Source organism: Zootermopsis nevadensis, unplaced genomic scaffold, assembly GCF_977971745.1.
Source record: "Zootermopsis nevadensis isolate Lab colony 2312 unplaced genomic scaffold, Znev_1.0 Znev_ptg000061l, whole genome shotgun sequence".
Lineage (NCBI taxonomy): Eukaryota > Metazoa > Arthropoda > Insecta > Blattodea > Termopsidae > Zootermopsis > Zootermopsis nevadensis.
In genome coordinates, this window is record NW_028259192.1 from 22644533 (window position 1) to 22671257 (window position 26725).

The window sequence follows — 26725 nt, forward strand, 5'->3', positions numbered from 1 at the left end:
ATCTTTGAAAATAATTATTTATTAATGACAAATTACCACAGCAAATGCCAAAATATAAATTTTACTGAAATGTGCACAAATTATTATAGGTATAGTTCAGGACTGTAATCTTGAGACTTGTGGAGGTGAGGAAGTGGGGTGAAGGAGGGAGGAGGAAAGATAGTGTCAGCCTTCAACGCTTCAGACTTCCTGCATTCCTTGCGAGTCTGGAGATTACAGTCGCGAACAGTATGTATTATTTCAAATATGCTTCCGCAACAACTTGTAACTGACACAATTTTTGCCTGGAAAACTTATATTACGGTAAAGTTTAAAGTCAATAGCATTTATAGCACTTGTCCATAAAGCACCAGATGAGATAAAAATCATGATTTTTTCCAAATAACTTCAGTAAATCTAATAAATGAGCTTGTAGTAACCAGTAACAAGTAAATAAGTTAACTAACCCGGTTACAAGTGGTCCTGGGCTACATGTGGCCCATGGGAAGCCAGTTGGACCATCCTGCTTTATTCCTTACCTTACTTTCTGGACATTACTGCACTCCACAAATCTTTTACGAAGGACGTAGCCAATCAAATCAGCAAACGGCCTTTAGTTAATGCACAGCATACGCTGCAGTAGTGCTATATTTCCATACAAAGTGCTTGACGAAAGACCAGCACAAGAGATTTTACTAGGCGAGACTACATAATAACAAATCTGAATGCGTTAAACATTCACTGTGTCTATAACATGACAACTCACGGTATGAGGAATGTGCTTCAGTGTGGGGAATCCTGGGAAGTAGACATCCAGCCGCACACCAGGGCACAAACCCCTCACTAGGCGACTGCGATCGACGTGAATTTCATCTCTTATTTTCTTACATACTAATGCATGGTTGCTCTTAAGAGGAGGAAAATATTCTGGCGCTGCATATTGACCTGACACACAAGAAATAATATTTACGTCATTTTAAATGTGACTTACACACAGTATAATGTGTCCATATACACACAAAACAAGAATAATGAAAGCAAACTTTGTATTATTAGTGAAACATAATTTTTTCCATACCAAGGTCTTCTTCCGTGTATTTGTAGATAAGCATAGGACCATGACTATTACGTCTGCGTTCCTCCTTGGTCAAAAGGTCTTCGCAGGGAGCCATGGCCTCCAGAAGTGATTCCTGTTGCCCCAGAGAACATGGGAATATTAAGACGCATGCATTAAAAAAAACTTATTCAAAGGCTTAGGATACTTCAAGATATAACAATACTTCTTATTTGTAGCCAGCTGCTTCATTCAGACTTAATGTTCTTAATACTACTCAAGTTACTGTCCAGCAACTGGTGTTCCACAACTACCTCACGTCATTCTCCATCAGTGGCAAGTAATGCTTTTAGAATGATCACTTAAACAAACGCTCGATTCCAAGATCAGTCGAGTGCCAGGTCAGAGATGAAGCCCCTAACTTGCTTTGTATACGTCTTTTGGGGACACTCTGTACATGACACAGGCTACGCCGCTTCCTCTCCTCTGGTATGTACGACAGCACATTGTAGAACGCGTGAGTTTTTAATGCAGTAAAATGATGCAAGTTTACTCAGACTTGGTGATTTAAGGTTAAAACAATGGAACCAAGTAATGTGTTGCTGTGCCCCACTTAATGGTACCTGCACCTTGTCGTGGTAGTGGGGCTTGAGTACCTCAGTGACCCCAAGAGCAATGCTGGCGGTAGCATAGCTACTGGTAGGGCCTCCCTAGCCAGATTGGTCGAGGGAGAGAGGTCTGACTAAGACAGGTACCCTCATCCTCCAGGTTGGGGGTTGGTTGCAAGGCTAACAACCTTGCACTGTAAAAAGGAGGATGTTTCGAAACCTCAATCAAAGCCTCGGACAGACGGACCTAACGGAGGAGAGGAGAATTGAGGAGGCCATGGACCGAATACGGACCGGAGAGCCATAGAAGAAGAAGAAGAAGAAGAAGAAGAATGTGTTGCTGTGTTACTGGCACATCCAACCATTTCATAGTGAAACATATTACATGTGATACATACCTGAGTGTGTCAACAGAGTGGTAGAAGCAGCAGAATCTCTGAAATATTAGGTAAACTACTACCAGACTACACAGCACTATAACCGAGAAGACAGGCATCTTATGTTATAATTGCCACCTCTTTTTGACAAGTGATAAGAAAAACATCTGGCAGAATAAATACTACTTATAATGTACGTCTTACGAGGAGATTTATCATCGGGCATCGCCACTTTACCTCGTCAATAAACGGGATGAGAACAACGGCTTCCCACTCCTGTTTCTTCCCATTGAGATCTGTCTTGAATTCAGATGGGTAGAAGTGAAATATGGGGGACTCCTTCTCTGACATCAACTGTTGATATGGTACTGGCAACAACGTTTTACTGTAATCAGTACAAGTAGTCAAATCTGTATTATTATGTACATTGCCCAAAAAACTGAGATTGTAATAACGATAAGTAGCTGTTTTAGACGGTACTTGACTTGCATTTCACACATCATATGGCACTTAAATGCATTAATAAATATAAATACACTCAAAAATAAAATATTTCACTTCATCGATAGCCCTACTTTAACACCAATACTGGCGACAGGCAGAGTATCGCATTATAATCGGTCGGACTGTAATCATAAATAATAACAAGCAGAGATAGATCTTTTATGTTTTCTTGAAACTAACATATTTCCAATGTTTTCTGCGGTATAAAATGCTATGTTAGTTTCAAAACAACGCCAACAAAAATTAAAACAGATACCTAAATAAATATATTTATTAAGCATCAACAGTTGGTATTACCTAGCTGTAGGCAGAACAGCCAAGAGCTGCTGGAAAGGTAAAAATGGTTTCCCCATGTCAAAATTTAGTTCCAAATTCTTTGAAAAATTGCATATATCTGAAATATATGGAGCGTAGTGATGTGGGTAAAACCAAGACCATGAGCACACCCCATTGTAGTAGTAGTGCAGGTTCCACTGGATGGCGCGCACATAGCCATCCGCCTGAGATCGTAGCACATCACTGAAAAATACGAGAATCAATATACTAAGTAAAGTAGAAATGAAACTTTTCATGGTAAATGCTTGATATTTTGTAAGTTCTTTGCACAAAGTACATGTAATGAATGCATAATGGCAAGGTCCTGTCCATCTGACCACATTTCACCTCAAGATACGACAGATTTTGGTTAAATTTGGTACTGGTAAATAATGAGATTACACGAGATTTTGGGGAACAACAGTTACAATTTTGAAAATTAAAGTGTAAAAAATGAGCAGTCAAATTTAGAGATGAAATAGGTTGGGGGGAGTTCCCGTTATGTAGCTGCGCGGTCTGAGGCATCATGCTTCGGACCGGTGATATGGAATGCGCGCTGGTTCGAGTCTCAGGGAAAGAAATTTCTCATGAGATTTTCGACCGGTGTATGGGACCGGTGCCAACCCAACATCGTGTGGAAATTGGGGAGCTACAATGGGTAGCGTAATCCGGTCATGAAAACTAGCAATGGCTGAGGGTTCGTCGTGCTGACCACGTCACCCTATATCTGGTTGGATGATCGTTCACCTCTGCTTAGGCATGTGAATGTGAGGCCAGCAGCCAGCTAGTCAGCTTTGGCTCTCAGAGGGCTGTTACGCCACGGATTATTATAATTATTAGGGTGGGGGGAGATAAAACTTCTTATCAGTGGGTACTGAGGAAGGGCACGATGTAATGTTTGAACAGCTTCACCTACTTCGTTCATTTCTTCAATTAAATCTCATGACAAATTATTATTAAAAAGTATCAAAATACTTACAAAGAGAAGTATGATCCATATGTGATGGCAACTGTAAATGAATTAAAGTTGCAGTACTGTCACGAAGTGTCAGCAACTTTACCTTTGAAGATGACTCTCTCGTGGTTTGTAACACCGTGCAGTAGGGTACAAATTTACCAACATTTCTGAGGTCCTCGCTGCCTCCACCATGACGGCACTAACTACCCTGATCACAGAGGTAGCGACGACGTTTGAAACACCGGTAAATGTGTACCCTACTACACGGTGCTACCATCTTCATACTCATCATCATGAGAACCTCACATCCAACTTTTACCTTTAATGTAAGATGAGTACTGATAATTACACAGAGTAGATACAATTACTTGCTGCACACCTGTCCACAGTGTCATATTCCAGCTTCGTCATGTAATAATCCTTCTTGTGTTGGCGAAACTCCAGGTGGAAAAGAGCATTGGCATGCGCATCTTCGTCGCTCTCATATTCCTCCCAGTCATCGACGTCGTCATCCTCATCTTCGCTCAGAGTCCCCAACTCCGGCCGCAGTTCCTGCTCCGTAATCTGAACCAGGGTCTCCACATCTGTATTTCTCACAGGTCTTGCAGCATCGACGTCTTCTTCAAACAACTCTTCATTCTCTTTTGTACCAGTGTTTTTATACTGTAATGTCGACATGACAAATTCTGAATTAACGTCATAAACCAAAGTCCTTTTGAAGTATTTTAAGTTAGTGTTCTTTAGTTTTGAGTGTAATACGTCATGCCTAGAACTAGCCAGAAGAAAAGCATAGAAATAGCAACTGTTCAAGTATAAAGTACCACACATACTAATACCATCATAGACGGTCTTCTTAACCCTTCAGTGATGGTAGCCATTTAAATAGTGTCCCACACCCTGTGAATTGTAGAGATTTAAACCCCCATAAACAGTACCTGCTCTATACCACATAAACGATGGTATCGAGAACGAAACTGACGTCTATGAGAGGCATGGAGGTTGGCATTTAAGGGGTAAGCACTTGACAGTTTATGGGCATTCACTTTTCAAGAAATCTCCCGTTTCTCTTTAATGTTCAATATCATGTTCATAAATTTAAGATGAATTTCATTCTTTTGAAGTTGATTTCAGATTATCAGCACTACTGAAAATAACAGTCGATAATGTTATTCTTGGTCGTAACACTGCGTGAAATACAGCATTATAACCTACAAGATCAAATCTGAAGATGGAAGCAATATGTCCTGAGATCAATAGTACCAGACTACCAACATTCAGTTCTGCATGATCATTAGTTACTCACACTATGGCGTTCCTTACTTCCCAGACGTCGCCCTGTCTTAGCTTGAAAAAACTTAAGGTCTGCGTATGTATCCCTAAACTGTTCAAAATCATATGCGGACAGCTTTTCCATGAACTTCTGGAAGCGTTCTAAATTGAGTGTTCCACCTTCATTGATGTAACCTGCACCACACAAAGAGCAGGTAAATGCAATCAGCAGGCTTACCAATATGATATCTGAAGACCAACCACGATCAAGCCTGAAAAATTTACTGACAAGAATTATTATTCAATACTTTAAACCAGCGGTCCCCAACCTTTTTGTGCTTACGGGCACATTTGAGAGTTTATGAGATTGTGGCGGGCACCAACCAATTAACAAAGCCAAATTTTCTTTTCTCTGGACAAATAAGATATGGACACCAAATAATACACAAAACAACACTACGTTTAATGATACGAGAAACCACGCTATCAAAAATATGTAGTTTTATAAGTATAATTATTATTACTCAAGTGGGAAGTTAGTGTGATGCTTGGCACTGCATTTCATCGGCCAGTTTTTCAAATTTGGGAGTGTAGGATGATGTTGCTGCTCGCAAACGATCGTCAAGATGGGCGTCAGTAAGTCGAGATCTGCACTTTGATTTTATAATGTTCATGGTTGAACAGCCTTCATTATTCAGTATAACCTCTTTCCGTAACAACGCGGGCACCCAGAAAAAGCCATGGCGCCCGCGGACACCGCATTGGGGACCACTGCTTTAAACACATCTCTGAGACATTTAACCCTTATCTGCCCTCTTTTTTTTTTATTAACCGCAGTAGTCAGGTCCAAGTCTGAAAGTTCTTGAGCTTCAAATTCATTTGTGAAAATTCATTATCACTTGGATGGCTCAAAAATCAGATCACCAACAAGGATTATAAAAAGAAAATGACTACACATAAAAACCAAATTTAACAACTGGTGTAGAGGCGTTACCTTATATTCAGTAACACTCGGAAGGGACAAACTTAACACAACTTGCAGAAGAATTTTCAAAGTGAGACTGAAGCAGACTGAAGTGGGCCTACTGAACGTAACTCACCACCAAGCGTTGGCAACACATCGACGTACGCCTTGTATAGGGTGGGCAGTGCCCCGTTGATAATGTGCATGTCAGGAAGTGGTGGGATAAAGTCATTACCCACAAGAAACCCCATCAGAACCTAAAAATCAAAGAAAATCATTACAAAATTGCTTGCATCATAAATACAAAACAAGATTTTTCAAATGCATGCTCTGCAATTTTACATATTTCACTGGTCTCGGTGTTCATTTATTGCAGATACAAATTCCCAACTTTCATTTTGTCCACATAAGAATTCTATATGAGCCTGTCCTCCATAAGATGAGTTCAGTCTACCCATTCACATCCATTTCCCTGTGATACATTTTAATATTACCCTCCTGCCTACATCCAGTTTACAGGCACCGTCCCATTTGCATTTATATATTTTTCTTCTTTCTTTTTAGTAGCTTAACCCAGCAATGGGTCATTTCCGCCTCCTTTCGGAGGTTTCTTAGTTTTCAAAGCGTGCATTTATGCATTATGAGTGACAAGCCCACTGACTGCACAATTTCTACTCAATCCTGATTTGACTGCCAGAGCCATCTAGCACTACGGATTTTTATCACCCTTCAAAATCCATCGACCTCGGCTGGGATCGAACCCGCGAACCTTGGGTCGAGTGGCGAGCACGCTAACCACTAGTCCACAGAGGGTGACGTGTTTATATATATTGTAACGTGGGTCGGCGTTGCGACCTTGGATTGTCAACCCTGATTTATTCACGTCAAATTAAATCAGATACAGTCATCTCTCTACAACAACAACACACTCGAGTCTCTGTGCGCACAGACACACATTCTCTTACGCCCTGTCCATCGAGTCTATCTGGTCCCCAAGCTCATCAGATTTGGAACAATAAACTAGCAGTCTTCACACTACCCAAATTCCCAGATTGCTGCCACTTACCCAGTCATCTATGACTTTCTCGATGTCAAACGGAAAGGACAGCATCGTCTTGAGAATTCCAAATTCCAATTCCAAGTATTCTCGCATCAGGGAGAGATGTAACAAGAAAAACTTTGTCTCCTCAGGAGTTGATGTGCGTTGTTGTTTAGCTTTGCGCCCATATTTCACCTCTTCTCGGAGCAGAGAAAAGTGAGGTTCATGAGAACAGAGACCCAACATGATAAGATCTGCATCCAGCCCATAGAGACAATGACGTGTATTCGGATCATGGCCAGGTTGCGACTTCATGTACCGTATGTAGTCCATTATTTTGTGTTCACCTTCACCTGGAGTCTACAACATTATAAGACACATTATTGTACATCTTAACTATGGATCATGTCAGACCTCATGTGTCAAATTTATCTTGTTATTTTCATCCTACTACATTAGTTAAAATGTAAAAATATATGAAATGGGGGGGGGGAGGCTGAAAAAGAATGACACCCCTGCCACAGAGATGCTCACCTCATGTCCTGATAGAATGACCTTCACTTTCTGCCAAAGTGTGTCTGTAGTGACCTTGTATGTCACAAAGTACCTGAGCTGCTCATGCAAGCGAGCCATGAACTCAGTCCCTGGTGTGATGCAGTTTGAGTCAAACCTCGCGTCTGAGGGTAGTACCTCACCACGTTCACGAGCCTTTTTCTCAAGAATTTCTGCCTCCTTTGCAGATCGGAACCTGGTACAAGCAATTATTTTTATGGTAAACGTTCATATTATTTCTTAGTATACAGCTGCTATTGTGCAATTTGTGAGTGCTGCAGTTTAAGCATAAAAATTCACCAGATTAATTGTAGTATCAGCTGAAATGTCAGTTTATTGTGCTTATGAGCTGTAGATAGAGCACCTTTAAAATACAATGACCAGTTTCTAACTTCAGGTTTACTTAGTTATAGTTAATGATTAATAAAAACTCACCTGCGACCTCTCTGTTGGTTCATTTTAGCTCTTGGAGCCACCCCATCTACTGCCATAAAAAACAATCGCTGAGGCTGAATCATTCGAAATAAGACCTGGAAAAAACAAAATTGCATAATTCCAATCATATTCATTTGAATTATGACCCATTTCTGCTACAAATTATTTCAAAACTTACTTCAATGTAGTGAAAAATATCCTTAAAAATCTTCTCTTCGGTTATCCTAAAATGAGGATCAAAATCATTTGGGTGTGAACACATATGAATTATACCATTCATGTCCAAGTACAAATTGTCAAATTCCGGAATCTGAAACAAGATTGAATAATTAGAAATTTTGACATTAAACTAATTCTAATATTTTCTATTTCATAATTAGATGTAGATAGTACCTGATATTCTCTGATAACTTCACTTAAACATGGATATCTCTCGCTAATCCATCTAAAAAACTTTGGTACCCCCATTATAAAACCAATACAATAACAACGAAAAATAATCCGGCTATCGCAAATGTATTACGTTCAATTTCTGTCAGTGTCGCCACTTTGTATAACAATGAAATAGTGAGACAAGAACATCCGGTCACAATATACAGATTTGATACAAACGTATGTTATACATATCTTTCTTTATTTTGATAAAGAGATTAACCTTTAATCTTTATACTGAAATGTTCTAAACAATTTTAAATGTATAACTTTAATTAAGTTTACATTCCTGATTATATCGATTTTTAAATTCCGATCCTGCTCCCATCTATATACGTACAATATTACTACATGGTGCCACAAAACAATAACCTGTTATCCATCGTTCAGCCATATATCGAAGGCGTGAAAAGTTCAAATTACGTGTGAACAACGGCAGCACGCAGAATAAGTGACAGTACATTATAAATACAATTTATTCGTGTAGCATTATATTGACTTTACGATACGCTTAACTTCATATATAACAGATGGCAGTGGATCCCATTCGTACTTTTAACTACAGTATTTGGAGTGCAGGAATGACGTGCATCTCGTAAGTGTAGAAGCTAGCACATGTCTTCTCGCCTGCGTGCATGGCGCTATTTCTGCGCAGTCCCCTCTGCGCAGTGAATGGCTGAGTCAGACTGTAGTAGACATGGGACTTTGCAGCTATTAGCATTCCTTCAGAGTCCCGAGATTGAAATTGTTTTGGTTGGTGCTATTGCTTTTGTGTGAGTGTAATTTTATATGCATTCAGTAGTGTGATGGCCGCTTGATCTGAAGTCAATCGTGTTCAGCAACGCTTCTTACAGGTAAGTACCAGCTTCATTTCAGACTTGACTGTAATGCCCTTCCAGGTTAATTTCGGAGTCCAAATAATGGAAAGGTATCTGCCCACCTCATGCTGGCTTTGACAGTCGCCTTGTTAGGGATGTGAACGGCAGATTGGCGTAACGGTACGTGTTTTTATGTTCACCTACTGACTTTCACAGTACTGGGGTTAAGAGTACTATTTCTAATCGATAATTTGTGATTCTGTGTAAAAGAGATTCGGGGAAAATAAAGTGATTTTACACGTGGACATGAATAATGTAGAATTATAATAGATAGCTGTACCGGTACACCCACACAATTACTTTTTTTGTGGAATATCAATCAACAGAAGTATCGAAGAATCTCTGAATGATAGATTAATACTTTGAAGGTAGTGCTTTAGAAATGTACAGGATCTAGACACAACAGACATCTTATCTACATTATTTAATAAGTCATTATTAGGTTAAAGACGTTTGACGAAGCCACGGGTAAAGGTGGCCACAGAGTGAAGCTGGAATGTAGGTGTTATGGTGTTGCCACAGGAATTGAGATGACCTGTTCGTAATTGGGAAGGGTAAATGGATTTTCAAATGCAATCACTGTACTGACTGTAGTTTCAACAATAAGTATCAAGTTTGCCCGTAATATGATACGTTGTGTATGTTTAATGCATTTTTATGTTCGAAAGATAGAAGCAGACTATGATAATATTTATTTACATTCCATAGATCCTTCATAGGCCTAAGCCAAGGATGCAGAATATGGCATAATACAAGTACAATACAATAGATTAAATACAAAAATTTTATAGTTATTTACGGACATGTCTGATATAATACAGTATTGCAGTAAAGAAATTACATCAAAGTTTCACAACCATTATTATATGTATTTATAATTACTGAGAATTATTGTTTTAAGCTTTTGCCAATTTTTAATAACAGGGAATTTACTTAATTTCATTACATTGGGCCTTTGTGGGCCTGAGGTTACTGCCCTAAGCCTTTTCCTGGTAAGGTAATAAATAATTCAACTGCTGAGACATTTCCTGAAGTTTCTTTTCACGGTCGCCAGGGTGTGTTTGATGTATAGATATTGAGTTTCGCCAAACACTGAATCCTTACTACAAAGAGATGTCCAAAGCCGGCTAACATACGATTAAGCTAACGATTTTCTAAAGTTGGATTTGAAGTTCTCACGACCGCTTCAGTTCTGAGGATGGAGGCAGAATATTCCTCCTAAACGTTAATACCCGCATACAAGACCACACGACATCACAAACTACGAGAACTCAAGCATCAGCATGTCCTTGGATCATATCTGGACAACATATTTTCCCCAGGAGTTCGTAGATTTTGTGTAAGCCTAATTTTTTTAAAAAAAATTGTGACCTTTTTGCGTAACCTCGTGTCTTTTCGCCTGTTTCATTTTGGAAAAAAAAAAAAGCAACTGATAAACAAATGTTTTAAATTCAAAATGTGGGTATGCGTGTTCGCTTGTATCTCGAAAGGGTGAATCAGTTTGCCTCAAACTTGGCATTTGAAGCCAGAACTCCGAAAAAGGTCCCTGGTCTGTAAGAGTGGTTCTTGTAGCTCAGAAACAGAGCAGGAAAAACGGGCCCACGTGTTGTTTATATGGATATTTCTGAAACCACTTATGTAGACGATTATGCGTAAAGAAAAATATTCTTGACTTTGGTGATATTTTTCCCTTCGATATTCAGCTATGCTGGCCTTGTAATCCTGGGGTCTCGGGTTCGAATTTATAACTTGTGTTGGGCAAGGCCGTGGTCTAGGCAACACGGAGTTTTCCTCCGGGGGCTTCCCCGGTTTCTCCGTGGCATCCCAACAATTACTCCATTCACACACAGAAGAAGGCAATGGCAAACCACTTCTGGATCATCTGCCAAGAACGTATATGAACAGGTCCCAGTCCGAGAAAAGGATGGAAGGATCCTGTTCATATGGACCTGTCGTCAGACAGAACACTAAATAATATTAAGATGAGGTGGTCTAGCGGTTAGAACCCTGGCCTTGTAATCCTGGGGTCTCGGGTTCGATTCCCGGCGGTGCCCGAATTTATAACTTGTGTTGGGCAAGGCCGTGGTCTAGGCAACACGGAGTTTTCCTCCGTGGCATCCCAACAATTACTCCATTCACACACAGAAGAAGGCAATGGCAAACCACTTCTGGATCATCTGCCAGGAACGTATATGAACAGGTCCCAGTCCGAGAAAAGGATGAAAGGATCCTGTTCATATGGACCTGTCGTCAGACAGAACACTAAATAAATAAAATTCAGCTATATGTGTGTGATGATCACGTTTGTGATAAGCATTCATCGTAACACTGTAGGCTCTGTGATAGCGTATTTTCACTTTTTTCCTCAACGAAGTATGATCTAGTACAGCGTTTCTCAACCTGTGGCACGCATACCACTGGTGGTACCCGAGCAAGTGTTGAGCGGTACGCGATCTGAGTAAGAAATTCAAAAGATTATATTAACGTAAATAAGTTTTCCCTGAACGCATTTGGTTAGTGGTACATTTAATGTGTTAAATTAGAATTAGTGGTACGCCATCGAAGAAGGTTGAGAACCCCTGCTCCAATAATTTCGAATTCATACGAAACAACAACAGAAATCAAACAAAAGATGGTGGTCTTCGGGGTTGTTGCTCCCAGCAATCGTTTGGCTTATTACCACCGGTCAGGAGGGTCATACCAGGTTAACTGGCTAGTCAAAGCCATAGGATGAGGAGATTGATACTTCAGCCCTGAAGATGGAAGCAGTATGATCCTGTCAGTAGACTACATGGCGCAACATCCCAGAAGACCATCATCTGGACTTTTGAATTTGAAGTGCGGACTTCCGAAATCAGGGCAACCGTGTCGATACCGTAATCGAGGTCGTAAACTGAACCTTGGATACGGAGTCAGGTCTTTCCTGTTACTGACGTCATGAAACAGGCGAACTATGCACTGCGCTGACATTTCTTTGTGTACAGCGGGCTCGTCAAACTTGGCGCCTACTGAGGGCAGCTTGGAAAAGGAAGTGACAGTTGTTGGGGGGGGGGGCGCCATCACGTGGGTGGGGAAAATTATAACGGCGTACTTTTAATAATTCCGAGCTCAAGATATATTTTCCGTTCCTCTGTCTTCCCAGTCAAGTGTGATTTCAAATTAGACAAGTTTCCGCGTTAATTGAAACATATTAAAACAAGAAAATTTTTGTATATGCATTTTAAAAATTTAAATTTATTAAAATTTGGAAATTTGGGGTCGCAGAAGGCATGCCTGGTGTCGACACGAACAGGTACAAAATTCCGATTTGTAGTGGAGAGAGAGAGAGAGTTTTGGTTTGGTTTGGTGATGGAGGGTACGTAGGGGATTCCATGGACCCCTCCCCCCGGAGAAGCTTGTAATATCTCAGCTGCTCACATTAATCAATTTTAATGGAACCGGATCGTTCATTGCCGTGTTCACTAAGTCCCTTTCCTGGACATGTAGAATCCAGGTACCTTCCGTACACCCTCTAAAAGATCCATTTTAATATTGTTCTCCCATCTTCACGTACATCTCGCCAGGTGTAGCAAGGGAAATGATGTTACGCGATTGTCCTGTCCCTGGTATTTGATTCCTGTCAGCTGTTTTCAGGAACCCTGGGGATGTATATGCCTCGGAACAAGATTCACTGCACGCGAGACGCGCTCTAATTCACAAACAAGAGAGAAATGAATAACTTTCCTTGTTACGCGATACAGGGTTCGTTTTCTTTTTGTTGTAGCGCGGAGGTTAATGCCTTCTGATGATAAAAACATCTCGCACTGACTGCTTTGCCGACTTATGAGGTCTTCTGTACGTAGCTTATATGAGCACTGATTGATGGAAACTCGTGAAACGCTGCATAGCGAGTTCCGTGTCAGGCAAATGGCCTATGTGTCGTGTGCAAAACCGGACACGCACTAACACTTCGAAGCCGAAGTTCGTCTAAAGAATTTAAGAATTCCATGACCAGTACCACATTTATTCAAAACCAATTTATACGTGTTCCCTTTGAAACAAAATAAAATTGGTGCTACAATTAAGGCTTAGACCGGGATGTTCTTTTGTTAAATCTTATGTGGTACCGCCTGATTCGACTTCTAATGGTTAAGTGAAGTGTTTTCTTCGCGGTACGGTCTGGATTCGTAAATATTATGAAGACGAGCTTCGGCTTCAAAGGGTTAACCAGCTGATTTTCGTAATGGTGAGGTGTAGTGTTTTCTTCGCGGTACGGACTGAATTCATAAATAGTATTCAGACGATCTTCGGCTTCAAAGGGTTAAGAAAACGTGTTTTTATATCGTCCTTTCTTTCCGCTGATTTTTCTCCCGTGGCGTGAGTCGTCTCAAATAATTTAAAACCAGTTTAGTTCTAACCTCCACGGAATTCACAATCCAGAGATTTCGGGAGATACAAAAGACGGACTTGGCCCCCCCCCCCCACATCTCACCATCAGTAGTCGTTTCCTGGACTGCCAGATAGTTTTCTGACCGTCACGTGTAACGGAGCCCCTCTGGTGGGTGAATGTCCCAATGGGAGAACGCGCCTTATCTCGTTGCAGCCTTGACTCTCGTCTGAGAGGGCGCCCCTCGTATATTCAAATATAGAATAAAGGATCTTTCAGACGTGGCTTCGCTTTTTTTTTTACTGAAAACTTGCCTGTCTTGGCGGGAATGGATACATTTTTTTATCTTGTGTAAAACAAACAATCTAGTTCCCATAGTAACCGAATCAAGGAGATGTGCAATAAACATCCAGGGTTGCACAGATTACGACGTCTGTTTTGAATGTACCATGAGAATACACGAAGACCGATGTTTTCATATTCTGATGGCGAGGACTGAAATTTCATGTAGGTTATGTTCAAATAGTATTAAAAATATATTAAAATTGGCCGTCAATCACAATATAAGATAATTAAAAGATTAAAATATCATTTTTCGTTCCTTATCGAGTACTCGATTTACATGTGGAACATTAACGACATGTTTCGGCTATCAATAGTGCCATCATCAGGTGTTATGTTATAAACTTTTTAACAGAATTACTGAATTTTACTGATTTTTTTAATGATTTTTAGTTTTTGAGTTATGAGTTCCCTAATTTAAGGGCGCCAGTGTCGATCCTACGAGATGTGAGCGTTTCCAGTGGTGTGAAGTTCATGCCAGATTTCGTGAAAAATCTTCCATTGGTTCCAACGTTGGTTGTCATAAATGGAAAACGCAGAGTCATTTTATGATTAGGCAGGTGGTGCATATACTTACCATTAGTTTCTTGACGGGTTGAGTCTCCAGAAGTGGTCTCATTCCTTCAGGCGTTCAGACCAAAATTCTGTACGCATTTCACTTCTCCGCCATGCGTTCTACAAACCCGCCAATCTCATTCTATTTGTTTAAAAAGTACAAATTATCAAGTTCCTCATTATGCAGTTTTTCCGCCCTCTTTGTCACTTCATCCCTCTTAGGTGCAGATATTCTCCTCATCACCCCGTGGGCAAACACCCTCAGTCCGTGTTCTTCCCTTAATGTCAGAGACCAAGTTTCACACCCTCACCTGTAACCACAGGTTCATTATATAAGGCATAAGCTGAGAATAAACAGGTATTATGTCCTTAAACAGCATTAAGAAATTGATCGTTGTCACGGAGACACGTTGTGTTTTCTTTGAGGTAGGTACAGAACTTGTATATTTTATTTAGATGAGCTTCGACGTATGATGGAAGATAATATTTTATATATTTATAATAGCAGAGAATTATTGTTTAAATTTAATTTCAGTGTAGAAGACTTATTTCTGTTTATATTTGCTGAGGTTATCATTTGTTTAGAACGCTGGCCTTGTAATCCTGGGGTCTCGGGTTCGATTCCCGGCGGTGCCCGAATTTATAACTTGTGTTGGGCAAGGCCGTGGTCTAGGCAACACGGAGTTTTCCTCCGATGCATCCCAACAATTACTCCATTCACACACAGAAGAAGGCAATGGCAAACCACTTCTGGATCATCTGCCAAGAACGTATATGAACAGGTCCCAGTCCGAGAAAAGGATGGAAGGATCCTGTTCATATGGACCTGTCGTCAGACAGAACACTAAATAATAATAAGATGAGGTGGTCTAGCGGTTAGAACGCTGGCCTTGTAATCCTGGGGTCTCGGGTTCGAATTTATAACTTGTGTTGGGCAAGGCCGTGGTCTAGACAACACGGAGTTTTCCTCCGTGGCATCCCAACAATTACTCCATTCACACACAGAAGAAGGCAATGGCAAACCACTTCTGGATCATCTGCCAAGAACGTATATGAACAGGTCCCAGTCCGAGAAAAGGATGGAAGGATCCTGTTCATATGGACCTGTCGTCAGACAGAACACTAAATAAATAAATAACATTTGAATATGTTTGAAATTTTTCCGTGTTGTTCACAACAGATGTTGGTAATGAAAATAATAATTTTCTGGCTAGCGGGAGAATATTGAAATTCTTAAATGAAAACTGTTTAATGGAATTAGTAATGCTCCATCGGTATGAAAATCGATAAACTGCTTTAAAATATTGACTTATCGTCTAAGTTGCCTTTACTTAAGGAAGACAGTGAAGGAAAAGTAACGAATAGTATCGGAATATTTACACAAGATTATGTGGGATAATCTGTGCATGAATTAAAATTCTGATAACATTAAGATAGTGTAAAAGGGTGCGGACTTCTCTCATGATTACTCAAAAACCAGATCGTTTGTGTCAGGGCGTTTGAACGGCGTTACCAACCCTTTAAAGCCCGATGGTAACTATATGTACCACCTGCTTCAACAATTAATAACACGTCATTTTATATTTATGTGTTTCGTGAACAGCGATTATTTCCTTAAACAGCGTTAACCAGTCGATCTTTGTAATGGTGAAGTGCGGTGTTTTCTTCGCGGTACGGACTGAATTCTTTAATATTAAGCAGACGAACTATGATTCTCACTGTAAACAGCGATTATTTCCTTAAACAGCGTTAACCAGTTGATCTTTGTAATGGTGAAGTGCGGTGTTTTCTTCGCGGTACGGACTGAATTCTTTAATATTAAGCAGACGAACTATGATTCTCACTGTAAACAGCGATTATTTCCTTAAACAGCGTTAACCAGTCGATCTTTGTAATGGTGAAGTGCGGTGTTTTCTTCGCGGTACGGACTGAATTCTTTAATATTAATCAGACGAACTATGATTCTCACTGTAAACAGCGATTATTTCCTTAAACAGCGTTAACCAGTCGATCTTTGTAATGGTGAAGTGTGGTGTTTTCTTTGCGGTACGGTCTGAATTCTTTAATATTAATCAGACAAACTGTGATTCTCACTGTAAACAGCGATTATTTCCTTAAACAGCGTTAACCAGTTGATCTTTGTAATGGTGAAGTGCGGTGTTTTCTTCGCGGTACGGACTGAATTCTTTAATATTAAGCAGACGAACTATGATTCTCACTGTAAACAGCGATTATTTCCTTAAACAGCGTTAACCAGTTGATCTTTGTAATGGTGAAGTGCGGTGTTTTCTTCGCGGTACGGACTGAATTCTTTAATATTAATCAGACGAACTATGATTCTCACTGTAAACAGCGATTATTTCCTTAAACAGCGTTAACCAGTTGATCTTTGTAATGGTGAAGTGTGGTGTTTTCTTTGCGGTACGGACTGAATTCTTAAATGTTTTTCATACGAGTCGTAAGAGCCCACCACTTATACGTTTCCTGAGCTACGTGAATCCAACGGACACCATTTCAGTCCGTTTCTTCAAAATCAATTTTAATATTATCCTCCAAACTATGCCCAAGTCGTTTAAGTGATTTCCTCGTCTCCTTGACATTATCGCCCTACCTATCTCCATGTACTGGAAGATTACGCCTCCTCTATCCGCGGTTGTTTGCTCAACAAAATTTAAATGGCGATGGTTATGTAATCACGTAAGCCCCAAACACTTTGACAGCAAATGATAACCCCAAAAGGGGAGCTGTTATAGAGCCCCGGTGATATTTAATGAGAGAAATTTAAATAATGTATATTTTAAAATTTTGACAATTTTTATGAATTTTAGAAATTTTAAAAATTTCAAAAATTGTGTGTGTTATATTGGGTTTGGTCTGGGTTGGGTGTTCTCAGGTCGTGCACAGTCGAATAGGTTAGGTGTCGTGTCGGGATATTTTTTTTTTACAGGCTGTCCATTGCCTTTTTCCTTATTACTGAAAAGAGATGAATGATTGTCTGTACAAACGTAAAATTGAATTACTAACACATACCAGGAGAAGTGGGTTCATAGCGGACCACAAATTACCACGAAGGTCTAGAGGAAAATGGTTTTTGGGAAGACCATGAATGAGATGGTTTGACAAGTTTTGTGAGTCCTCGGAAAGGGTCGAATAGGTCGAAACCGTACGAGAAAGAAGACGAAAAAGAAATTTGATGATCTTCAGCTCCCAAGATTTTTTTTTTAAATTTGTTTCGGTAGATGACAGGTAATTTCTGAGCCAGCTGAGCGAAAAGTAAAACAGAAGTGACGCATTTCTCTAATTCAAATATTTGAAGAAAGATTATATATACTTTCAACATATTTACAAATATTGATATTTGTGTCATCAAGATAAGAACTGCTATACTGGATTTACCTTAAGAACACTTAAAAACCTGGGTTGGTTAAGCAATTTAAACTCCTGCATCGCATTGATAAGGTCTCGGGTTTGATACTTGGTCCACATTCTGACTGTCTTCATTTTTGGTTTCTGTAGTTTGCCCTCTCGGATAATAATTTAACACAGGTTATGATCACTTTCTTCGACGTTTCTCTCAGTTAATTGTCCACATTCAGACTCTGCCTCCAGAATACGAAGAAAGTACTGTAATACATTTGAAGTGCCTGAGGTAAAGTTGGTAATCGGCTTCCTTAGATGTTGGTAGTATTTCGTAGGATTGGCGGGTAAGTTGAAATAGCTAAGTATTTCAAATGTAGAAGATTCTCAGTTTGTAGATACTAATATGAAGATTTTTATTAATCTCAAGACAAGATAAAGTAAAGTTGAACAGTAGGTTACTCAAAGTTGACCACCTTCTGATGATGTGCCTTGGGGTAATGAAACTTATTATTATTATCTAGTGTTCTGTCTGACGACAGGTCCATATGAACAGGATCCTTCGATCCTTTTCTCGGACTGGGACCTGTTCATATACGTTCTTGGCAGATGATCCAGAAGTGGTTTGCCATTGCCTTCTTCTGTGTGTGAATGGAGTAATTGTTGGGATGCCACGGAGGAAAACTCCGTGTTGCCTAGACCACGGCCTTGCCCAACACAAGTTATAAATTCGGGCACCGCCGGGAATCGAACCCGAGACCCCAGGATTACAAGACCAGCGTTCTAACCGCTAGACCACCGTGGCGGTCAATAAAACTTATATACGATATCAATTAAGGTGGGGGGTTTTCATTCTCCTTATGAGAGCGACCCCACACATGAGTAGTGTTTCATCACAAGAGGCACACTTATAAGTTAAATGGGCAATATCAGTGTCAGACCTAACATAGCAACTACGACAAACACACACATGTGAGGGCTCTCTCTTATTATCAGTATGTGGAATAGGGACCTCTGTTACGGTACTAACCACGGCAGAAACACGTAAATAAGTCTCGACGACTTCCTCTGCTCCGCATACGATACGGCGTCGTTAAATAACACTTTTGTTCAGTGACAGGACATGGTATTGATAACGTTTTCAACTATGTTCATTAACAAGGGTTCATTAAACTTCACTGAATGAAGTCATTCATTAATTTCTTTGGTTGTGCATCGGACGCGCGCAGATCCACTTCACATCGATACCAATTGCTTGCCCACAAAATGATATTCAGCTTTCCAAGAAGCTTCTAAGCTTGTACGTTCTTGTCGTATGCCCTCGATGGTAACAGGGCCCAAAATATCTGAAATTGATACTCGTTCATCTGTTTTATGAAGTCGGAAAGTTAATTACCATGCTCAAAAATATCCCGCCATTGTACCCCATCCCTAGCCATTTCAATCCAATCCATATATTATCATTCTCCCATCTATTCCTATGTCTTCCAAGTGTTCAGTTTCCCCTGACATCCTCTGACTATAATAATCGTGACTGAATTTTTCGTCTGCCACAGTTAACAATTACATCGATCGACCAACGTTTCAAAGGTCCTCGCTGCTGCCATCATCATGGCGATGATGATAAACTTCTACCAGACTATACGGCGCTACAGACTGGTTATTATTTTTATTATTAGTATTCTGTCTGACGACAGGTCCATATGAACAGGATCCTTCCATCCTTTTCTCGGACTGGGACCTGTTCATATACGTTCTTGGCAGATGATCCAGAAGTGGTTTGCCATTGCCTTCTTCTGTGTGTGAATGGAGTAATTGTTGGGATGCCACGGAGGAACCGGGGAAGCCCCCGGAGGAAAACTCCGTGATGCCTAGACCACGGTCTTGCCCAACACAAGTTATAAATTCGGGCACCGCCGGGAATCGAACCCGGGACCCCAGGATTACAAGGCCAGCGTTCTGACCGCTAGTCCACCGTGGCGACAGACTGGTTAATGATGTTTAATGAAATAATTCGTGTTTATTCTGAGAATCATACATTCTGTGTACAAAAATGCAGAAATATTTAATGTTAAATTACGTTCAACAACTTTTTTTACCGTTGGTCTTGAAGGGGTTGACAGCCGAAGAAGTTTGTTCCAGATCGGAAAACGCTGTAAGTTTTCGCAGTCGAACGGAAAAAGGTGCGGTATGTAAACTTGTTTTCCTTCTGCCCCCTCACAAACTTAACTGTCTTGCAGACAAAACCAGAATTTCGGGCTGAAGACTACCGTTATCAGATAGGGTGGTAGCTAGATGTACCATATGGTGTGTGTGTGTGGAGCTGAGTTTCCGGGGCAGCCTATAGGATCCACGGCGCCACAACACAATGTTTCAGTCGCGGATATATTAAGTACAAAAGTGGCACACGTGTTGGGCGGTACAACAGCCCATAATGCCTTGCACTCCGATGTGCATCATGGCCAAGGGATTTGGTTGTTGGAAGTTACGAATCTGTGGAGGGAAAGGAGTCCGCAACTCAGCTCTCGAGTTATTTAACGACGATGTTTTGACTGTAGAGGTCACGTAACGTTCAGAGCGTAGCCAGCGGAAACCCTGTCAAGAACGGTTGTTTAACCCTTTGAAGCCGAAGATCGTCTGAATATTATTTATGAATTCAGTCCGTACCGCGAAGAAAACACTACACCTCACCATTACGAAAATCAGCTGGTTAACCCTTTGAAGCCGAAGCTCGTCTTCATAATATTTACGAATCCAGACCGTACCGCGAAGAAAACACTTCACTTAACCATTAGAAGTCGAATCAGGCGGTACCACATAAGATTTAACAAAAGAACATCCCGGTCAAAGCCTTAACTGGTGATCGGGCGAGGTACGAGCTTGGTGGACGCGTGTGACGAGGCAGGGACAAATCTTAAAAGGAACAAACCTTTTTAACTCTTTACGTGGAACTTCGCTTAATTGGGCCAAAGTTTTCTAGTCCCGATGTGTCCCTATTAACGGGAATCCACTGTATTCAAAAATACAGTGAGGACATCTGGCGGCTGTGCCGTGTGGATAGAAAAATGTGGCAACCGACGCTGTGATCCCGCGTATCGGTAAGGCGGTTCCCTTCCGCCCGACATCCTCACTGTAGAATACCGCTGTGTGATGTTTCTGATAATATGACAAAATCTTCTGTCGACTCCACCTAATTTTTCTTTCCAGAATAAATTTAACATAGACAATGAAATCGGGTGTTCTGAGTAGTGGCGTGGGCTCTACCGATGATGTATGCATCACAGAATCCCAGATAGGGCCGGAGGAGGGGGGGGACATGTACTTCCGGTTTGGAGGCTCCATCGTCGCCTTTCATGTGTTAGTTGATCTTATACCCCGCGCGTGTGCATATGAACAGGGCGGTTCTCCGTTTGCTGTAAGGCCACTGCAGTAGGTGCCAGAACAGGTACGGTGAATTTTTTTTATGATTCTTAATTTACATGAAGGCGCTGTATCAACCACATGCGTTATACTGTAACACCGATCGAGATTAAAGATTGCCACGAAAAACGAGGGAGTGTGATTTCGATAACACGGGAAGGATTTGAACCAGATGTCCCTGAATAAAATTTTGGAGACCACTGAGGTGTTCTGTGTCGTGCCGCCATGTATAAAATAAACATGGTTACCAGTGTTTTGAAGGAACATACTGTCTCCATCTTCAGGGTTAAAATCAACCTTAAATTAACCCCGAAAATGGTGGCGATACATTCCTCCGAAGCGTTGGTAACCTAACCTGCGAGACTACGTGGTGTGAGCCCAGAACACCGCGGGCAATTTCGTCAATGCCGTGAGAATACGTGGCAGAGAAGTTGTGGAACGTTTGCTGGTAACCCTGCATCGCCCATTCCAGGGGCTTGTTTACCTGGAAGAGACATTCTCGTCCAGGAGTGCAAATATGTAAACAGCTCGTTAGGAGAATACACGTGTCCCGAAAAGAAGTGTACGTACACCATATAATACGGAACATTAACCTTTTCATTCAGTTTCTCGCCGCTGTCAACTGCGCCACGAAGCTAACAGTGGTCATTTTTAACACCTAAAGTAGATTCGCTAATTCACCAAGTGCCCAATGTAATTGTTTAGTTTACTAATATTTATTTATTTCAGTCATTGAATGTGTGTATACATCTTTTTAGGGCAGCCTGTATATGTATGTGCTTAACTGAATTCCTCTTGTTTCTGACTGTAAGAAGTCTTTGCTGAATTACATAACCAGAGCATGACTCGATGTGCAGAAGCAGATATCACTGCTTCTTGTCTGTGTTCTGAGCCGGTTAAAAGAAGATTTTAGGTTGTCATGGCGATGAGGATGATTCTGATCTGGGTTTTGGCGCCGTGTAGACTTGTCGGTAGATTCCAGCGTTTCAGAGAAACATGATATCCTGAAGATAGAACCAGTATGTTTCTCCGAAACACTTGCACCTACCGACAAGTCTGCAAAGCCCAAATTTCGCAACAAACAAGCTCGCACGTATGCAAATAAACCCGCAGATTCCTGACACTTACTGATGAAAAGTAGTTTCACTACATGAATCGTTTGGCGCGCGTATACACGTCAGAGCAGCAAATAGAACGCAGTCTCCTTAAAAAGTTCATACAACTAACAAAATTTCAGATGTTCCAAATTTGGAAAAAAAATTCCAAAAATTGGCAAAATATCTCCAAAAATTAAAAAAAAATTCCGAATTTGAGTATTCAGTCCGTACCGCGAAGAAAACACAAAACTTCACCATTACAACGATCGGTTGGCTGATGACGTTTAAGTAAATCTTCACCGTCGCTACATTGACCTGCTCTCCGCTGAGACATAATGACTGTTTACTACATTTTCATGCACTCAGCAGCAAGCTGTTCACGCAATCGTGGAATCATCGGTGACCGCATCAAAATCCTGATGAGCTGGCCACCAGGTTTTAGCTCTGACGTGGACATCCCACTGAACGATGGTCAAGACGGCGCTGGGCACAGTCCAAGTGCGGAGTTATCAGGTCGGATTGCGAACTATGGACCTCCAAAGGGATATCACAGAACTGAAGGGCACCTCGCGAAACAGAACAACACTGGGTTGACTTTTAAACAGTGACGAGGTGTAGTTTTCTAGGTAGAACCATCGACTGTATAGTGGAGCTGATTATGTCAGGATTTCGGATATTGGAATTTAAAATGTCGTCGTGGGTATCATACATTACGAAGCTTTTTGGTCACACTATGCTATCAATAATACATTGATCGTATAAATCAGTAAGTTCATGTAATTATCCTCAATTAAGCACTGCATCATTCCTCTTTAAGATTCTAGTGTTTTCATGTGAAGTTGCGTGTTTTTTTAAATTCTCCCTCCCGCCTCTGCGTTCGCTAAATGTAGTTTCTCGAAGATGTGTCACACTTTGCCTTTCAGCCTCTTTCCGACCTCGCGAGTGCTTGTAGGTAGCCGATGAATGTGAACTTATTTATATACCCCCAGGTCTCCCCATCAGACGCTGAAAGACGTTTCACTCTGAAAAGAGACAGTCGATCTCCTGGCACTCCAGCTTCCTATGCTGGAACTTCCTGCCTCGAAGTACTGTCGTTTGACTTTCGTGGTTTTACTCAGTACTTCCAAGAAATTGCTACGACCTTCGTCATTCATAATCCTGTCATTCGACGTTTAGCAACATGTAGTTGGACAGGCGTCGTTAAATAGTCTAATAGATCATTTAAATAAAGCGTGTTTTGTAAGTGGTGTTATGTTGCGGGGTTAGAAGCTTTGCTCCTGTTGTTTGTGAGTGTTCATACAAAGTACCTCCTGTCGCTAAATCCCTCTAAGGTCCAGTGAATGCCCTGTTCTGAAACACCCTTGCCTTGTGTCATTCCTGCGCCCATGCTGCGACCACGTGCTGTTCAGTTATTAATATACACACCGCGTGTAGGATACTGCCGGATGCTACTGGCAGTGTCAGCGGGAACAAACTGCTTGGTCCATGGAGATGCAGCAGTTTCTTTTTCGTCGGGAACTTGCCTTGCCCTTCGAAAGGATTGAACTCTGCTGACAGTAATTTCGTCCTTCAAGAAAAACGCGCGTAGCCGAATTTCATTTATTATTCTGGTAACTAAAAGGAAATTTAACCTGCGCTGAATCATTTAAAATGTTTCAGAATTTAAGGTTGTGGAAATTACAGTATCGTCGACCCTTTAAATCCCAGTGGTAATTATATGTACCACATGTTTCAACAATCAGTATCTCTTCGTCTTGTATTTGTGTGTTTCGTATGATTCTCTGATTAAAAAAAATAGGGCTGTTTGATATTTTAAACGGTAAAGTGTTGTGTTTTCTTTGCGGTACGGGCCGGATTCTTAAATGTAAAGACGAGTTTCGTCTTCAAAGGGCAGATCTTGAGATTGTGACAAATAATTAGGGAAATTCCGTCGAGTTTGGTCTTCTGGGATGTAACGCCGTGTGAACTTGTACATAGACACCGTTTCGGATGAACATACTGCGTGCATCTTCAGGGCTGGACGACGGGGCTTTGACTTCTGGAGGTGGTTCTGATATTTCACCATCATGTTGTCCTACGATCAACAATGCTCCCTCCATATGTCTTCATGCCCGCGTGCTCCTCTAACACTTTTAAGCGCATGAGATGGGCGGCGAATGCAGCACGCATTGGATAAATGGATACGCAATTGTGGCCGGAAAACTGTAAAGAAAGAGGCAATTTTGAGACCTAGAAGTAGATGGGAGGGAAAGTTTAATATGGATCTTTGAGAAATACGTGTGAACCGAGTTCTGCAGTCTGAGAATAGGATCAAATGGTAGGGTACTGCAAACACTGTAATCTCTTTTGGATTTTGTAACCAGCTGAACAACTGTATGATAAGAAAAACGGCCTTGTTTGTTAGTAAGCACAGGGCTGACAAAACCCGTTACTGGTTCTGTCGTTGTTGAAATAAGGCTCCGTTGACGTCAGTACTGACTGTGTGAACTTTCGTCATCCTCTGCTAATGGCTTTGCAAGATGTCTGTGTACACAGCTCCATCTGGCCTTGGAGGAGATGACACAGTAGTAGGCAGCGTGTCTGTGTGCCTCACAATCGGGAGTCCGCGGTTCAAACCTCTTAAAGAGTCGCGTCTCGGTTTTCTTGCTGCTAGATTCACATAACGGAATGCCGTGTTCCGTCACTTTGAATCGATTTTTTCCCCCTATAAAATCACCTGTACAAAATCGAGGAAAAACTCTAAAATAGTACTTAAGGAATTTTTTTTTTTGAATTGTGTCAAAGTACCATATAAAAATGAAGATCATTACTTATCTTTGCTTAATTACGAAAGCTTCGAAGCGTTGACACTTTAAAACGTTTGGCCGTATTGTACAGATGTACATGTACATGGTAGACCACGGATGAGCGAACAGTCTTTCGTTTAAGTGCATTGTTTCCGCAAAGTATCGTACAGAAATTAAAATTTACGATTGTTGTACAACAACAAAATCTTTGCTTAATAAAAGAATATTTTTTCAAAAATTTCGAAAAATTTTGGTTTTGTGCGCGTTTTAGACATTTTTCCAGCATTTTTTGATTTTTCGAAAATTTCGAAAAATTTTCAAAAATTTTCCGATCCCATCTTCAGCTAGTAAAAGAATATTTTACGATTGTGGTTATAATTTCTGTGATGCACTGTATAGAGCCTGCGTGTACAAATAATGTCACGGTAGAACTGGCCTGCAGTATAGTCGAATGACGATGAATAGTGAATAGGAAAGGATTTGGAAGGAAGCGGTCGTGACCAAATTTAATGAGCATAACTTAGGCCACTATCCCTTCCTTCCACAAGCTATAACTCCAGTATGAGGATAGAATGAAGAGTTATTGACTATTAAATTTTATGGTTTAACAATTACGAATATGGCAGCGCTGCGAAACTGTATAACCAACTTGATGTAGTTGAAATCAATGGTTATTGATCGTTAAATTGTGAAAGTATTAATAGTGCCTGCTGGCCTCGCAGGATTAGTCACAAACGTTTGATTGGAAAAGTTAATGCAGTCACGGTATATATTTCTAAAGAATCGCTTTTGTAACGCGTGCACAGGATCGAATGGAAGTCCCTTCTCATTGTTACGGAACGTGTGATTTAGGCAGCCTGTCTTGCTCCCTTGCTGGAGAAGATGCCGAACCAGCACGGCGCTAGATACAGTTTAATTTACGAGCAGAGAACAAATGACTAAGCCTTTCAGCGGAAAACAAACAGCTTTGTGGTACGAGATTATGCTGGTGTAGAATATGGCTGGGGGTGTACTTTAGTTTTGGTTTCGGATATGAAACGTCACCAGATGAAAAACTGAACAGCTTCTTTTATCTTCTGGGACACATACAGGTCCTCCAAAAAAGATGTATACACATATATTACGGAATATTATCCTTGTGTGTATACATATTTTTTGGGACATTCTGTAAATTTAAATGTGTTTAAGTGTATAGCTTTAGGGCGTTTGGAAACATTGTTTTGAAGAGAATATTTTTTTATTTAAGAGTGACGTAATAAGTCAAGAAATATGAAATGGGCTGAGGGCATGTGACACGGAAAATACATATAAAATTTTTATCGGAAAACCTGAAACGAAAAACCTTTAGGCGGACGGACCTAGGCGTTCATGAGAAGATGGTATTAACATGGATCTTGGGGAGACAGGTGTGGAGTGGATTCATCTGACTCAGGATACA

General features: G+C 40.8%; 2 protein-coding genes across 8 annotated transcripts in view; one reads left to right on the forward strand and one right to left on the reverse strand.

Annotated features, from left to right (window-relative positions):
• pcm (5'-3' exoribonuclease pacman) overlaps positions 1 to 26725 on the reverse strand; it is a 143357-nt gene that overhangs the window by 19961 nt on the left and 96671 nt on the right. For 2 of the 5 annotated variants that reach the window (XM_022065076.2, XM_022065075.2), the window contains exons 1-12: positions 8448 to 8741; positions 8233 to 8364; positions 8055 to 8149; positions 7602 to 7815; positions 7095 to 7427; positions 6165 to 6285; positions 5099 to 5259; positions 4175 to 4458; positions 2820 to 3041; positions 2256 to 2403; positions 1058 to 1169; positions 746 to 924 (exon numbers count right to left, since the gene is read on the reverse strand). In XM_022065076.2, the coding sequence (XP_021920768.2) occupies positions 746 to 924; positions 1058 to 1169; positions 2256 to 2403; positions 2820 to 3041; positions 4175 to 4458; positions 5099 to 5259; positions 6165 to 6285; positions 7095 to 7427; positions 7602 to 7815; positions 8055 to 8149; positions 8233 to 8364; positions 8448 to 8522 (2076 nt within the window). In that variant the 5' untranslated portion in view covers positions 8523 to 8741. Of the gene's footprint in view, positions 1 to 745; positions 925 to 1057; positions 1170 to 2255; positions 2404 to 2819; positions 3042 to 4174; positions 4459 to 5098; positions 5260 to 6164; positions 6286 to 7094; positions 7428 to 7601; positions 7816 to 8054; positions 8150 to 8232; positions 8365 to 8447; positions 8742 to 26725 lie in introns of those variants that run through there. The other 3 variants (XM_022065074.2, XM_022065072.2, XM_022065073.2) reach the window with 2 other exon arrangements.
• Positions 9149 to 26725, forward strand: part of pico (ras-associated and pleckstrin homology domains-containing protein pico) — a 58274-nt gene continuing 40697 nt past the window's right edge. Inside the window, exon 1 of one of the 3 annotated variants that reach the window (XM_087341030.1) lies at positions 9149 to 9340. The gene's annotated coding sequence lies outside the window, so the exon portion shown is untranslated. Of the gene's footprint in view, positions 9341 to 21408; positions 21430 to 26725 lie in introns of those variants that run through there. The other 2 variants (XM_022065083.2, XM_022065084.2) reach the window with 2 other exon arrangements.